Consider the following 15,623-nt stretch of genomic DNA (forward strand, 5'->3'; position numbering starts at 1 on the left):
CGCGTTACAATAGAGGTAAAAACCCTAATTCATGAATGTACAAAACTACCCCCGAACCCCCGCCTTCAAGCAGGGGGCGGGAGCCCCCATGCAACCCCCCGGGCCACCCAGCAGCGCGTGTGGCCGCCGCAGTTGGGGAACGGTGTACGGTACTTTCCATATTAGACTGAGATCATGCTTCACCAATAACAATTAGCATGCCAGTTGAAAAAACTGGCATTTGGATATGATCTATTTAAAAGGAAGGAAATCTTTTTCAATTTCTTTTGTTTGACTGAATCCATTTGGATATGATATATTTATAACATAAAATCCATTTTTGATAGGATTTATTTATAGCTTGAAGCATGTTAGGAAAGAAATATGGCACAAAAGGAATGTATAGATATTTACAGATATATAGAGATATCAATTTACAAATAACATTGCATCTGATTTTGCATAGACAATGTCAATCGCCCAAAATAGGAAGGCTGTCTAGTGAGTTTTCCTAAAATATATAAAAGAAAAAAGTAATTGTGGTAATTTTTTTGTAATACTGGAGATTTTGGTTGAAAATTATGATTTCATGATATTTTTCAAAATAATTATTATAGAAAGGGAAATGTTATCAGCAGCACTACTGTATTTTGATGAGGGCACTCCTCACTTTATTAAAAGTACGGTATGGCCCGCACCATAGGTTGATCCAAACCGTCCATTAGATGGGCCACTGCATAAATAGGTTGTGCCCCAAAAATTATTTCTATAGGTTGATTCTAACCCTCCGATCTATAGAGGGTTACGATCAACACTTTAACATTCAGATCGGGGGGGTTAGGATCAGCCTATGGAAATGATTTTTGGGGCACAACCTATTTAGGCTGTGGCCCTTCTAATGGATGGTTTGGATCATCCTATGGTGAGGGCCATACCGTACTTTTAATAAAGTGAGGAGTGCCCTCATCAAAATACAGTAGTGCTGATAACATTTCCTGCAAAATACCAGTCACACAAAACTATAAGCTTTATTTTATATATAATTATTACTAATTTTAATTCATAATTTCTTTATTTTATTTTTAATTTTTAATTTCTCCTATTTATCTCTTTTTACCCACTATAAATTATAGAGCAGCTTCCTTGGTTCTCTGTGCTAGTACTACTACTTGAGGGAGAAGTAATAAGAGGCTGTGAGTGAGATGGCAAGAATAGACGTGAAACCAGACTGGCTTCATGAGTTGCTTAGTTTGAAATCTCCTCAGGAGAATTGTGAGATCCACAGTTCTACCCTGAAAGAAATGTTTTGTGTGGATTGCTGTAAAAGCTTCTGCAAGCACTGCTCTTCTTCTCATCAACATCCTCTCTTCCAAGTACACCTTTTCTCTCCTCTTCTTATTCATTATTTATAGTTGCAACATATGTGATTTCTATTATTTTTTAATCCGTAATACTTTTCTTTGGGAGCTAATCTTAGTAACATACAGTCGAAGCTCTACACTAACGGTATGTAGCTACATAATTTGGAATTTTTTTTATTATATTTCACAGGTGAAGCCAAATAATAATTATCTCGCAGTTCGATTGGACGATCTCGACCAGCACATCAATTGCTCTTTTATCATGGTATGGAAATTATACAAATAAAAGGCATCTAGTAAAGTGTCTTTGAACTCGAGCGTCAAAAACTCATGTGGGCCCATATTTTTGGGGTGATCCAAAGCATTCATTTGAAAGGCCCTTACATGGATAGGGCGTGTACCAAAAATCAAGTCCATAGGATCATCCTAACCCATGGAAAATGGACAGATATTGTTTCTCCACATATCTGCGCATTTTTTCCCTCCATAAATGGAAGGGTTAGGATGATCCTATGGACCTGCTTTTGGTACAAGCCCTATCCATGTAAGGTCCTTTCAAATGAATGCTTTAGATCACCCCAAAAATGTGGGCCCTCATGAGTTTCTGAGCTCGGACTGAGAAACTCTTTCCTCATATTAATAATATTGACGGATATATAGTTTGGTAATGTATTATCATTTTGAGTCCATGTGGTGCAGCCCTACACTCAGTCCTCCAGTTCACATGCGTTCAAGGTAGTGGCCTTGAATCAAAGGCCACCAACTAATAAAAGTCGAATCAAAGATGGAACCAAGTGCCGCGTTTGTAAGAGGGTTATCGAAAAGCCTAATGAGTTCTGTTGCCTCGACTGCAAGGTAGGATTCACTGTACTCAACCATTACAGAGTTTGTTATTTGATGGGTTCAATTTATTAGTGAATTATATGTACTTGGTTGATATTATTATTGATAATACATGTTTATTTTAATAGTCTCAAACACTTAAAATGCAGGTAGAACATATAATGACACATGGATATCTGTCAAGCATTCTACGCAACTTCGCGACAGGCTCTTCAAGCACTGGCACTCCAAGTTAGAGCTTCGAGTTAGAGAAAGGGAAGTACTCATCATGGATGCTTCGAGTTAGAGAAAGGGAAGTACTCGTCATGGATGTCATGGATCTCCGCTCTTTTAGAAAAATAGGAAAGAGAAGATCTCGAAGAATAAAGATAAAAAATGCAGTGCATAAAAACTCTATTTAAACTATTGGTATTTTAGTGTTTTGCTTTTTATTAATTTATTTTAGTGTAGGGATGGTAGTGATATCCATTTCCTTTGGTTGGAGGTGGTTCCTTTGATGACCTGATGGCCCTTGACCGAATTCTGCTACTAATGTTGTATTGAGGTAAATAGAGAGAGAGAGAGAGAGAGAGAGAGAGAGAGAGAGAGAGAGAGGAGAAAAGTGTTTCAGCGCATAAGTGGCTTAAAAAACCACCGATTGGTTCGTATGGTGGGTCCACTTGTGCGGGATCCACAAAAAGTGACCTATCGGTGGCTTTTTAAGCCACTTATGCGCAGGGAACTCGCTGCGCGCACGTGCGCAGAAACACTTTTCTCATATATATATACTAGTAAAAAATGAACTGTACGGACCACATCACAAGTTGATCCAAACCGTCCATGTGATGGAACACAACATAGCCCCAAAAATCATTTCCATAGGCTGATCCTAGCCTTCCAATCTTATTGAGGTTTCCATAATATGTTGTTCCTCTTAAATCGGATGGTTAAGATCACCCCATAGATATTTTTATTAAAAAAGCATAAAGGAGGGGGGTAGGATTGAAATTCTGTGGCTTTAATGGGCGCCTTTGTTAAAAAGCATAAAGGAGGGGGTAGGATTGAAAATATGTGTGTTGAATGGGTGCCTTTATTAAAAAAAGTCAAAAAAAGTGATGTGTAATTCCACAAAAAATTCTCTTATTTTCTCTTCTACTATATATATATATATATATATATATATATATATATATATATATATACTAGTAAAAACACCCGTGCGATGCACGGGGCGAGAAAAATATAAATGGTTAATTACTTTCCCATTTGATGCGGTGGAGTATTTCACACTGATGCTTTGACAGGTGGGTCTCACGCAACATCTATAGCCAAACCCATGCATTCAAGTGGGACTCGGAATATTTTGAAAGGTGGCCGAAATCCGTAGTATTATGTGCTAAATGAACACGTTCTGTACTAAAAAATAACCGGGTTCATCAAATTTATTCCTAACAATGCTTTCGCGCATCTTATTAAAACAGTGGAGTGTTGATATCATTTCCCTATTTCAGTCTACCATTTTGTTAAGATGGGAGGGGATATCATTTCAGATACCTCCAAAATGATAACCTAATTAAATAACTGAATCCTAGTGCAACTTCAAGATCCATCCCTCCACCTTCCTATGCAATAGATAAAAGGAAACATAAAAACATTCAAAATCCAAAGATAGATTGATATTTTATAAGAAAGAAAGGTACATGAGAAATTGAACCATGTGAATCTATGGAAGGGCGGCTTCTTCCTTCTCAATGGTGAGAGTGAAAGCAATCGATACTCTCAGATTTTAAAGGAAACAAAATCTGTGTTTGATTCGGTGCTTATTTATTTCGTGTGATTTAGGCCTTTGTGGGGAGCAGGATAAAAGGAATGTTAGCAGCAATTATTAGTGGGAAACTTAAAATGAAATGTGCATTGTATTATTTTGTTAATGGGTAGTTGTTGTTAAAGTATAAAAGATAAATAACGCCCGTCTCTAATAGCTTAAGCTTTTGGAGAAGTTGGTAACCTAACATGGTATCAGAGCCAAAGGTCTCGAGTTCAAACTTCCTAGATAGCAAAAATCCGCATGCGATGGTCAACCCAAAGTGAGACCACATGTGCCACGTGTTTGCCAAGTGGGCCACACGTGCAGGGGAGTGTTAAAGTATAAAAGATAAATAACGCCCGTCTCCAATAGCTTAAGCTTTTGGAGAAGTTGGTAAGTAAACAGTTGTGATGTAGTTGTATTTAGAGTTATGTGTGTTAGTTATGGCCTATGTGTCCTATTTTTCTTTTGCTTATTGTTTATGACCAATTAGGCACGTAACATTAAATATAACTAATAACGGGAAACTAATTTAGTAATTTCAAAATTGAAGTTTTTGTTGGAAACTGACTTAATTGTGAGAAAAGAGGGCCGTTTTTGAAGGATAAAAAGTTTTTCCAAAAAAAAAAAAATTCGCTCAAATTAGTAATCACCCAAGATTTTTGAACCAAAGTAGTAGGCGGAAAATCATATGATAGCATTAAATTCAATTTTGGGGGGTTCTTAATGGCAGCCAATAATTTAGGCGGCACATTCAATTTTGTAAAAGCGGCAAACCTAAATTAGTAAGAGCAAAAACTATTTTGTAGGTGAAAAACTTTTCTTGGAAAAAAGAGGAATGACAGCAGAAAAAAAACGTGCTTAGTATATATATATATATATATATATATATATAGGGAAATGATTTCAGCAAAACTATGTTTTGATACATGCGTAGGGTTGGCAACGGGGTGGGGCCGGATGTTGCATTCCCCGTCCCCGTCCCTGTCGGAAGGAAAATTCCCCGTCCCCGCTTCGGGGATGGAGGGGAATCCCCGCCCCGCGGGGAACATCTAATCCCCATCCCCGCCCCGCACAAAAAATCCTCACCTCAAAAAAGCTTTTTAACGGCCATAAAAAAGAAAAAGACGAGCCGTGTTTGTGCACTTATCAAAATATGGTAGTGCCAATAACACTAGCCTAAAAGAAATATTTACTGTTAACAAAAGAATACTTAAACATTACTAAAATAGGAGGATATTGATAATGGATTGCATATTAAAACGGGGCGGGGCGGGTCCATCTCCATCTCCATCCCCGTCCCGTCCCCATCCCCGCTCCAAGTCGGGGAATCCCCGCCCCGTGCGGGGCGGGGCGGATCCTCGTTTTCACGGGTGAAATTGCCAGCCCTATTAGCATTTAATTGACATGCAAGTGCTTTTTGGGGACCGTAAAAACCCTTTTACAGCTCTTTATATATAGAAGACAAGAAAAATGAGTGTCATGTATCAAAACATGTTTGTGTTGAAATCATTTCCCTATATATATATATATATATATATATATATATATATATATATATATATATATATATAGAAAGAGAATAGTGTTCCTGCACAGCTGCTCAGATGGCTTATCTGAGCAGCTGCTTTAAAAACTCATGTGGCCCACATTTTTGGGGTGATCCAAAGCATTCATTTGAAAGGCCCTTCCATGGATAGGGTGTGTACCAAAAATCAGCCCTATATGATCATCCTAACCAAATCAAAGGTGGAGGGGAAAATGGACAGACACTATTTCTGACAATTTTTTCCCTCCACAAATGGCAGGGTTAGGATGATCCTAAAGGGCTCATTTTTGGTACACACCCTATCCATGGAAGGCCTTCCAAATGAATGCTTTAGATCACCCCAAAAATGTGGGGCCACATGAGATTTTGAAGCAGCTGCTCAGATAAGCTATCTCAGCAGCTGCGTAGGAACACTTTACTCATATATAAATGGTATTCGCGGCCAATGATATGCTTGGGTGTAAAATGGTGGACCCACACCATCACATCCATGAGGTGTACAATGGTGGGCCCCACCCTAATGCATAGGTTTGGGTAGAGATGGTGGGCCCACCTTATCAAAACCTGGAATGGTAGGGCCCAGCCCATTAGAAAACATGAGGTGTAAATCTGCAGCCCCATCCCATAAAATACATGGTGGCCCATCCAATTAAGAAAAGTTTTCACAATGGAAAGATGGTAAGAGATGTGAAAAAGGAAAAGGAGGTGCTAAAAATAAAAGAAGACGTTTTAGTAATTAATAGATTTGTGGACTATTAATTGTTGGAAATATTGTTGTGGGGATGGGAAAATTTAGAAAGAAAAGAGATGCTTCAAGGCGCGATGTCGCTTTCCTTAAGACAATTTTCGCTCTCACCAGTTGTGTGCAAAGAGGATCCGCGAATTGCCTCCAAGATACAATGAAGCCTTGTAGGAATATCCTACAAATGTTTGACAACGCTTTGCACAAGCGGAATCAAACCCAAAACACCTTTCAAGAACTTTAAGCCCTTAGAGAAAATCACTAAAACTGTTTCTGCAGAAAACAGTCTTTAGTGCACTGTTTTATGAACAAATTAACTTGAAAACAAAAGAGTGTGAGATTGTTTGGGAGAAAAAAGAAAGTACAGCAATAACTGTCTTTTTGTCTTGAAAAAATTCATCTTGAAAAGATAGGTTTTTGCTCTTTTTATAGAGCATTAGATGTCTATTCATTAAGGAAAACAACCCTTCAAGAAATCTGTTAGATTTGTTTGAATAATGACCATTCGATCACATCTTTTTGTGATTTAAGTGTTTTGGATCATCCACAAAATGTCCCTTGTGTTTGAAAAATATCCATGACTGTTGGGAAGCAAAAGGCATGAAGAAAGATTGAAAAACGGAAGTGAAAAGTTATGTCTATTTTCTCCCAAAAGATAATTTTTCGGACATCCGGGGTCAACCGGGCTGTCGCAGTCGCCCGCCGACATGTTTCTGTCCATTTTATTTTTTATGATCCAAAGAACCGCGGTCGCCTGGGAACCCCCGGTCGACCGACCTTGTCTGAAATTTATTTTTATATTTAAAATATAACTTGATAAAATAACTTTAATTTTCAATACCATTATGAAAATCTCTAACATTAATAGTGTTAAGAATTAACAACGAGGGCAGCTCCTGATATCACACCCTATATATGGCGTTCTGGGACGCGTTACAATAAAGGGAAAAACCCTAATTCATGAATGTACAAAACTGCCCCAGTATAAAAATACCTTAAAAATTTTCAGGTCGGGGGAACCCCCCGCCTTCAAGCAGGGGGCGGGAGCTCCCCTGCAAGCCCCCGGGCCACTCAGCAGCGAGCGGGACCGCCGCAGTTGGGGAACAGTGTACGGTACTTTCCAGATTAGACTGAGATCATGCTTCACCAATAACAATTAGCATGCCAGTTGAAAAAACTGGCATCTGGATATGATCTATTTAAAAGGAAGGAAATCTTTTTCAATTTCTTTTGTTTGACTGAATCCATTTGGATATGATATATTTATAACATAAAATCCATTTTTGATAGGATTTATTTATAGCTTGAAGCATGTTAGGAAAGAAATATGGCACAAAAGGAATGTATAGATATTTACAGATATATAGAGATATCAATTTACAAATAACATTGCATCTGATTTTGCATAGACAATGTCAATCGCCCAAAATAGGAAGGCTGTCTAGCGAGTTTTCCTAAAATATCTAAAAGAAAAAAGTAATTGTGGTAATTTTTTTGTAATACTGGAGATTTTGGTTGAAAATTATGATTTCATGATATTTTTCAAAATAATTATTATAGAAAGGGAAATGTTATCAGCAGCACTACTGTATTTTGATGAGGGCACTCCTCACTTTATTAAAAGTACGGTATGGCCCGCACCATAGGTTGATCCAAACCGTCCATTAGATGGGCCACTGCATAAATAGGTTGTGCCCCAAAAATTATTTCTATAGGTTGATTCTAACCCTCCGATCTATAGAGGGTTACGATCAACACTTTAACATTCAGATCGGGGGGTTAGGATCAGCCTATGGAAATGATTTTTGGGGCACAACCTATTTAGGCTGTGGCCCTTCTAATGGATGGTTTGGATCATCCTATGGTGAGGGCCATACCGTACTTTTAATAAAGTGAGGAGTGCCCTCATCAAAATACAGTAGTGCTGATAACATTTCCTGCAAAATACCAGTCACACAAAACTATAAGCTTTATTTTATATATAATTATTACTAATTTTAATTCATAATTTCTTTATTTTATTTTTAATTTTTTATTTCTCCTATTTATCTCTTTTTACCCACTATAAATTATAGAGCAGCTTCCTTGGTTCTCTGTGCTAGTACTACTACTTGAGGGAGAAGTAATAAGAGGCTGTGAGTGAGATGGCAAGAATAGACGTGAAACCAGACTGGCTTCATGAGTTGCTTAGTTTGAAATCTCCTCAGGAGAATTGTGAGATCCACAGTTCTACCCTGAAAGAAATGTTTTGTGTGGATTGCTGTAAAAGCTTCTGCAAGCACTGCTCTTCTTCTCATCAACATCCTCTCCTCCAAGTACACTTTTTCTCTCCTCTTCTTATTCATTATTTAAAGTTGCAACATATGTGATTTCTATTATTTTTTAATCCGTAATACTTTTCTTTGGGAGCTAATCTTAGTAACATACAGTCGAAGCTCTACACTAACGGTATGTAGCTACATAATTTGGAAATTTTTTTATTATATTTCACAGGTGAAGCCAAATAATAATTATCTCGCAGTTCGATTGGACGATCTCGACCAGCACATCAATTGCTCTTTTATCATGGTATGGAAATTATACGAATAAAAGGCATCTAGTAAAGTGTCTTTGAACTCGAGCGTCAAAAACTCATGTGGGCCCATATTTTTGGGGTGATCCAAAGCATTCATTTGAAAGGCCCTTACATGGATAGGGCGTGTACCAAAAATCAAGTCCATAGGATCATCCTAACCCATGGAAAATGGACAGATATTGTTTCTCCACATATCTGCGCATTTTTTCCCTCCATAAATGGAAGGGTTAGGATGATCCTATGGACCTGCTTTTGGTACAAGCCCTATCCATGTAAGGTCCTTTCAAATGAATGCTTTAGATCACCCCAAAAATGTGGGCCCTCATGAGTTTCTGAGCTCGGACTGAGAAACTCTTTCCTCATATTAATAATATTGACGGATATATAGTTTGGTAATGTATTATCATTTTGAGTCCATGTGGTGCAGCCCTACACTCAGTCCTCCAGTTCACATGCGTTCAAGGTAGTGGCCTTGAATCAAAGGCCACCAACTAATAAAAGTCGAATCAAAGATGGAACCAAGTGCCGCGTTTGTAAGAGGGTTATCGAAAAGCCTAATGAGTTCTGTTGCCTCGACTGCAAGGTAGGATTCACTGTACTCAACCATTACAGAGTTTGTTATTTGATGGGTTCAATTTATTAGTGAATTATATGTACTTGGTTGATATTATTAGTGATAATACATGTTTATTTTAATAGTCTCAAACACTTAAAATGCAGGTAGAACATATAATGACACATGGATATCTGTCAAGCATTCTACGCAACTTCGCGACAGGCTCTTCAAGCACTGGCACTCCAAGTTAGAGCTTCGAGTTAGAGAAAGGGAAGTACTCGTCCTGGATGTCATGGATCTCCGCTCTTTTAGAAAAATAGGAAAGAGAAGATCTCGAAGAATAAAGATAAAAAATGCAGTGCATAAAAACTCTATTTAAACTATTGGTATTTTAGTGTTTTGCTTTTTATTAATTTATTTTAGTGTAGGGATGGTAGTGATATCCATTTCCTTTGGTTGGAGGTGGTTCCTTTAATGACCTGATGGCCCTTGACCGAATTCTGCTACTAATGTTGTATTGAGGTAAATAGAGAGAGAAAGAGAGAGAGAGAGAGAGAGAGAGAGAGAGAGAGAGAGAGAGGGGAGAAAAGTGTTTCAGCGCATAAGTGGCTTAAAAAACCACCGATTGGTTCGTATGGTGGGTCCACTTGTGCGGAGTCCACAAAAAGTGACCTATCGGTGGCTTTTTAAGCCACTTATGCGCAGGGAACTCGCTGCGCGCACGTGCGCAGAAACACTTTTCTCATATATATATACTAGTAAAAAACCCCGTGCGATGCACGGGGGACAATGAACTGTACGGACCACATCACAAGTTGATCCAAACCGTCCATGTGATGGAACACAACATAAATAGGTTGTGCCCCAAAAATCATTTCCATAGGCTGATCCTAGCCTTCCAATCTTATTGAGGTTTCCATAATATGTTGTTCCTCTTAAATCGGATGGTTAAGATCACCCCATAGATATTTTTATTAAAAAAGCATAAAGGAGGGGGGTAGGATTGAAATTCTGTGGCTTTAATGGGCGCCTTTGTTAAAAAGCATAAAGGAGGGGGTAGGATTGAAAATATGTGTGTTGAATGGGTGCCTTTATTAAAAAAAGTCAAAAAAAGTGATGTGTAATTCCACAAAAAATTCTCTTATTTTCTCTTCTACTATATATATATATATATATATATATATATACTAGTAAAAACACCCGTGCGATGCACGGGGCGAGAAAAATATAAATGGTTAATTACTTTCCCATTTGATGCGGTGGAGTATTTCACACTGATGCTTTGACAGGTGGGTCTCACGCAACATCTATAGCCAAACCCATGCATTCAAGTGGGACTCGGAATATTTTGAAAGGTGGCCGAAATCCGTAGTATTATGTACTAAATGAACACGTTCTGTACTAAAAAATAACCGGGTTCATCAAATTTATTCCTAACAATGCTTTCGCGCATCTTATTAAAACAGTGGAGTGTTGATATCATTTCCCTATTTCAGTCTACCATTTTGTTAAGATGGGAGGGGATACCATTTCAGATACCTCCAAAATGATAACCTAATTAAATATCTGAATCCTAGTGCAACTTCAAGATCCATCCCTCCACATTCCTATGCAATAGATAAAAGGAAACATAAAAACATTCAAAATCCAAAGATAGATTGATATTTTATAAGAAAGAAAGGTACATGAGAAATTGAACCATGTGAATCTATGGAAGGGCGGCTTCTTCCTTCTCAATGGTGAGAGTGAAAGCAATCGATACTCTCAGATTTTAAAGGAAACAAAATCTGTGTTTGATTCGGTGCTTATTTATTTCGTGTGATTTAGGCCTTTGTGGGGAGCAGGATAAAAGGAATGTTAGCAGCAATTATTAGTGGGAAACTTAAAATGAAATGTGCATTGTATTATTTTGTTAATGGGTAGTTGTTGTTAAAGTATAAAAGATAAATAACGCCCGTCTCTAATAGCTTAAGCTTTTGGAGAAGTTGGTAACCTAACATGGTATCAGAGCCAAAGGTCTCGAGTTCAAACTTCCTAGATAGCAAAAATCCGCATGCGATGGTCAACCCAAAGTGAGACCACATGTGCCACGTGTTTGCCAAGTGGGCCACACGTGCAGGGGAGTGTTAAAGTATAAAAGATAAATAACGCCCGTCTCCAATAGCTTAAGCTTTTGGAGAAGTTGGTAAGTAAACAGTTGTGATGTAGTTGTATTTAGAGTTATGTGTGTTAGTTATGGCCTATGTGTCCTATTTTTCTTTTGCTTATTGTTTATGACCAATTAGGCACGTAACATTAAATATAACTAATAACGGGAAACTAATTTAGTAATTTCAAAATTGAAGTTTTTGTTGGAAACTGACTTAATTGTGAGAAAAGAGGGCCGTTTTTGAAGGATAAAAAGTTTTTCCAAAAAAAAAAAAAATTCGCTCAAATTAGTAATCACCCAAGATTTTTGAACCAAAGTAGTAGGCGGAAAATCATATGATAGCATTAAATTCAATTTTGTGGGGTTCTTAATGGCAGCCAATAATTTAGGCGGCACATTCAATTTTGTAAAAGCGGCAAACCTAAATTAGTAAGAGCAAAAACTATTTTGTAGGTGAAAAACTTTTCTTGGAAAAAAGAGGAATGACAGCAGAAAAAAAACGTGCTTAGTATATATATATATATATATATATATATATATATAGGGAAATGATTTCAGCAAAACTATGTTTTGATACATGCGTAGGGTTGGCAACGGGGTGGGGCCGGATGTTGCATTCCCCGTCCCCGTCCCTGTCGGAAGGAAAATTCCCCGTCCCCGCTTCGGGGATGGAGGGGAATCCCCGCCCCGCGGGGAACATCTAATCCCCATCCCCGCCCCGCACAAAAAATCCTCACCTCAAAAAAGCTTTTTAACGGCCATAAAAAAGAAAAAGACGAGCCGTGTTTGTGCACTTATCAAAATATGGTAGTGCCAATAACACTAGCCTAAAAGAAATATTTACTGTTAACAAAAGAATACTTAAACATTACTAAAATAGGAGGATATTGATAATGGATTGCATATTAAAACGGGGCGGGGCGGGTCCATCTCCATCTCCATCCCCGTCCCGTCCCCGCTTCGGGGAATTTTTTTAGTCCCCATCCCCGCTCCAAGTCGGGGAATCCCCGCCCCGTGCGGGGCGGGGCGGATCCTCGTTTTCACGGGTGAAATTGCCAGCCCTATTAGCATTTAATTGACATGCAAGTGCTTTTTGGGGACCGTAAAAACCCTTTTACAGCTCTTTATATATAGAAGACAAGAAAAATGAGTGTCATGTATCAAAACATGTTTGTGTTGAAATCATTTCCCTATATATATATATATATATATATATATATATAGAAAGAGAATAGTGTTCCTGCACAGCTGCTCAGATGGCTTATCTGAGCAGCTGCTTTAAAAACTCATGTGGCCCACATTTTTGGGGTGATCCAAAGCATTCATTTGAAAGGGCCTTCCATGGATAGGGTGTGTACCAAAAATCAGCCCTATATGATCATCCTAACCAAATCAAAGGTGGAGGGGAAAATGGACAGACACTATTTCTGACAATTTTTTCCCTCCACAAATGGCAGGGTTAGGATGATCCTAAAGGGCTCATTTTTGGTACACACCCTATCCATGGAAGGCCTTCCAAATGAATGCTTTAGATCAGCCCAAAAATGTGGGGCCACATGAGATTTTGAAGCAGCTGCTCAGATAAGCTATCTCAGCAGCTGCGTAGGAACACTTTACTCATATATAAATGGTATTCGCGGCCAATGATATGCTTGGGTGTAAAATGGTGGACCCACACCATCACATCCATGAGGTGTACAATGGTGGGCCCCACCCTAATGCATAGGTTTGGGTAGAGATGGTGGGCCCACCTTATCAAAACCTGGAATGGTAGGGCCCAGCCCATTAGAAAACATGAGGTGTAAATCTGCAGCCCCATCCCATAAAATACATGGTGGCCCATCCAATTAAGAAAAGTTTTCACAATGGAAAGATGGTAAGAGATGTGAAAAAGGAAAAGGAGGTGCTAAAAATAAAAGAAGACGTTTTAGTAATTAATAGATTTGTGGACTATTAATTGTTGGAAATATTGTTGTGGGGATGGGAAAATTTAGAAAGAAAAGAGATGCTTCAAGGCGCGATGTCGCTTTCCTTAAGACAATTTTCGCTCTCACCAGTTGTGTGCAAAGAGGATCCGCGAATTGCCTCCAAGATACAATGAAGCCTTGTAGGAATATCCTACAAATGTTTGACAACGCTTTGCACAAGCGGAATCAAACCCAAAACACCTTTCAAGAACTTTAAGCCCTTAGAGAAAATCACTAAAACTGTTTCTGCAGAAAACAGTCTTTAGTGCACTGTTTTATGAACAAATTTACTTGAAAACAAAAGAGTGTGAGATTGTTTGGGAGAAAAAAGAAAGTACAGCAATAACTGTCTTTTTGTCTTGAAAAAATTCATCTTGAAAAGACAGGTTTTTGCTCTTTTTATAGAGCATTAGATGTCTATTCATTAAGGGAAACAACCCTTCAAGAAATCTGTTAGATTTGTTTGAATAATGACCATTCGATCACATCTTTTTGTGATTTAAGTGTTTTGGATCATCCACAAAATGTCCCTTGTGTTTGAAAAATATCCATGACTGTTGGGAAGCAAAAGGCATGAAGAAAGATTGAAAAACGGAAGTGAAAAGTTATGTCTATTTTCTCCCAAAAGATAATTTTTCGGACATCCGGGGTCGACCGGGCTGTCGCAGTCGCCCGCCGACATGTTTCTGTCCATTTTATTTTTTATGATCCAAAGAACCGCGGTCGCCTGGGAACCCCCGGTCGACCGGCCTTGTCTGAAATTTATTTTTATATTTAAAATATAACTTGATAAAATAACTTTAATTTTCAATACCATTCTGAAAATCTCTAACATTAATAGTGTTAAGAATTAACAACGAGGGCAGCTCCTGATATCACACCCTATATATGGCGTTCTGGGACGCGTTACAATAAAGGGAAAAACCCTAATTCATGAATGTACAAAACTGCCCCAGTATAAAAATACCTTAAAAATTTTCAGGTCGGGGGAACCCCCCGCCTTCAAGCAGGGGGCGGGAGCTCCCCTGCAAGCCCCCGGGCCACTCAGCAGCGAGCGGGACCGCCGCAGTTGGGGAACAGTGTACGGTACTTTCCAGATTAGACTGAGATCATGCTTCACCAATAACAATTAGCATGCCAGTTGAAAAAACTGGCATCTGGATATGATCTATTTAAAAGGAAGGAAATCTTTTTCAATTTCTTTTGTTTGACTGAATCCATTTGGATATGATATATTTATAACATAAAATCCATTTTTGATAGGATTATTTATAGCTTGAAGCATGTTAGGAAAGAAATATGGCACAAAAGGAATGTATAGATATTTACAGATATATAGAGATATCAATTTACAAATAACATTGCATCTGATTTTGCATAGACAATGTCAATCGCCCAAAATAGGAAGGCTGTCTAGCGAGTTTTCCTAAAATATCTAAAAGAAAAAAGTAATTGTGGTAATTTTTTTGTAATACTGGAGATTTTGGTTGAAAATTATGATTTCATGATATTTTTCAAAATAATTATTATAGAAAGGGAAATGTTATCAGCAGCACTACTGTATTTTGATGAGGGCACTCCTCACTTTATTAAAAGTACGGTATGGCCCGCACCATAGGTTGATCCAAACCGTCCATTAGATGAGCCACTGCGTAAATAGGTTGTGCCCCAAAAATTATTTCTATAGGTTGATTCTAACCCTCCGATCTATAGAGGGTTACGATCAACACTTTAACATTCAGATCGGGGGGTTAGGATCAGCCTATGGAAATGATTTTTGGGGCACAACCTATTTAGGCTGTGGCCCTTCTAATGGATGGTTTGGATCATCCTATGGTGAGGGCCATACCGTACTTTTAATAAAGTGAGGAGTGCCCTCATCAAAATACAGTAGTGCTGATAACATTTCCTGCAAAATACCAGTCACACAAAACTATAAGCTTTATTTTATATATAATTATTACTAATTTTAATTCATAATTTCTTTATTTTATTTTTAATTTTTTATTTCTCCTATTTATCTCTTTTTACCCACTATAAATTATAGAGCAGCTTCCTTGGTTCTCTGTGCTAGTACTACTACTTGAGGGAGAAGTAATAAGAGGCTGTGAGTGAG

General features: G+C 38.1%; 2 protein-coding genes across 2 annotated transcripts; both read left to right on the top strand.

Moving 5' to 3' along the window:
* The first annotated feature begins 1,181 nt into the window (after positions 1-1,181).
* On the top strand, positions 1,182-2,419 carry LOC143853754 (protein RGF1 INDUCIBLE TRANSCRIPTION FACTOR 1-like). Its single transcript, XM_077363491.1, has 4 exons — positions 1,182-1,352; positions 1,531-1,605; positions 2,040-2,195; positions 2,333-2,419. The coding sequence occupies exons 1-4, from the start codon at positions 1,182-1,184 to the stop codon at positions 2,417-2,419; spliced, it is 489 nt and encodes a 162-aa protein (XP_077219606.1).
* A 5,985-nt stretch (positions 2,420-8,404) lies between these two features.
* Positions 8,405-9,642, top strand: LOC143853755 (protein RGF1 INDUCIBLE TRANSCRIPTION FACTOR 1-like). Its single transcript, XM_077363492.1, has 4 exons — positions 8,405-8,575; positions 8,754-8,828; positions 9,263-9,418; positions 9,556-9,642. Exons 1-4 carry the CDS (start codon positions 8,405-8,407, stop codon positions 9,640-9,642), a joined length of 489 nt encoding a protein of 162 aa, XP_077219607.1.
* Positions 9,643-15,623: the final 5,981 nt, after the last annotated feature.

This window comes from Tasmannia lanceolata, unplaced genomic scaffold (assembly GCF_043159265.1).
Source record: "Tasmannia lanceolata isolate RefF3 unplaced genomic scaffold, GAP_Taslan_0.1 ptg000020l, whole genome shotgun sequence".
Classification (NCBI taxonomy): domain Eukaryota; kingdom Viridiplantae; phylum Streptophyta; class Magnoliopsida; order Canellales; family Winteraceae; genus Tasmannia; species Tasmannia lanceolata.

Excerpts from the sequence above, each read along its gene's own strand:
- LOC143853754 (XM_077363491.1), top strand. The coding sequence starts at position 1,182 with ATGGCAAGAATAGACGTGAAACCAGACTGGCTTCATGAGTTGCTTAGT. Across the intron at positions 1,353-1,530 it reads ATCAACATCCTCTCTTCCAA|GTGAAGCCAAATAATAATTA; the intron begins GTACACCTTTTC and ends TATATTTCACAG. Across the intron at positions 2,196-2,332 it reads TCTGTTGCCTCGACTGCAAG|GTAGAACATATAATGACACA; the intron begins GTAGGATTCACT and ends CTTAAAATGCAG.
- LOC143853755 (XM_077363492.1), top strand. The coding sequence starts at position 8,405 with ATGGCAAGAATAGACGTGAAACCAGACTGGCTTCATGAGTTGCTTAGT. Across the intron at positions 8,829-9,262 it reads TCAATTGCTCTTTTATCATG|CCCTACACTCAGTCCTCCAG; the intron begins GTATGGAAATTA and ends CATGTGGTGCAG. Across the intron at positions 9,419-9,555 it reads TCTGTTGCCTCGACTGCAAG|GTAGAACATATAATGACACA; the intron begins GTAGGATTCACT and ends CTTAAAATGCAG.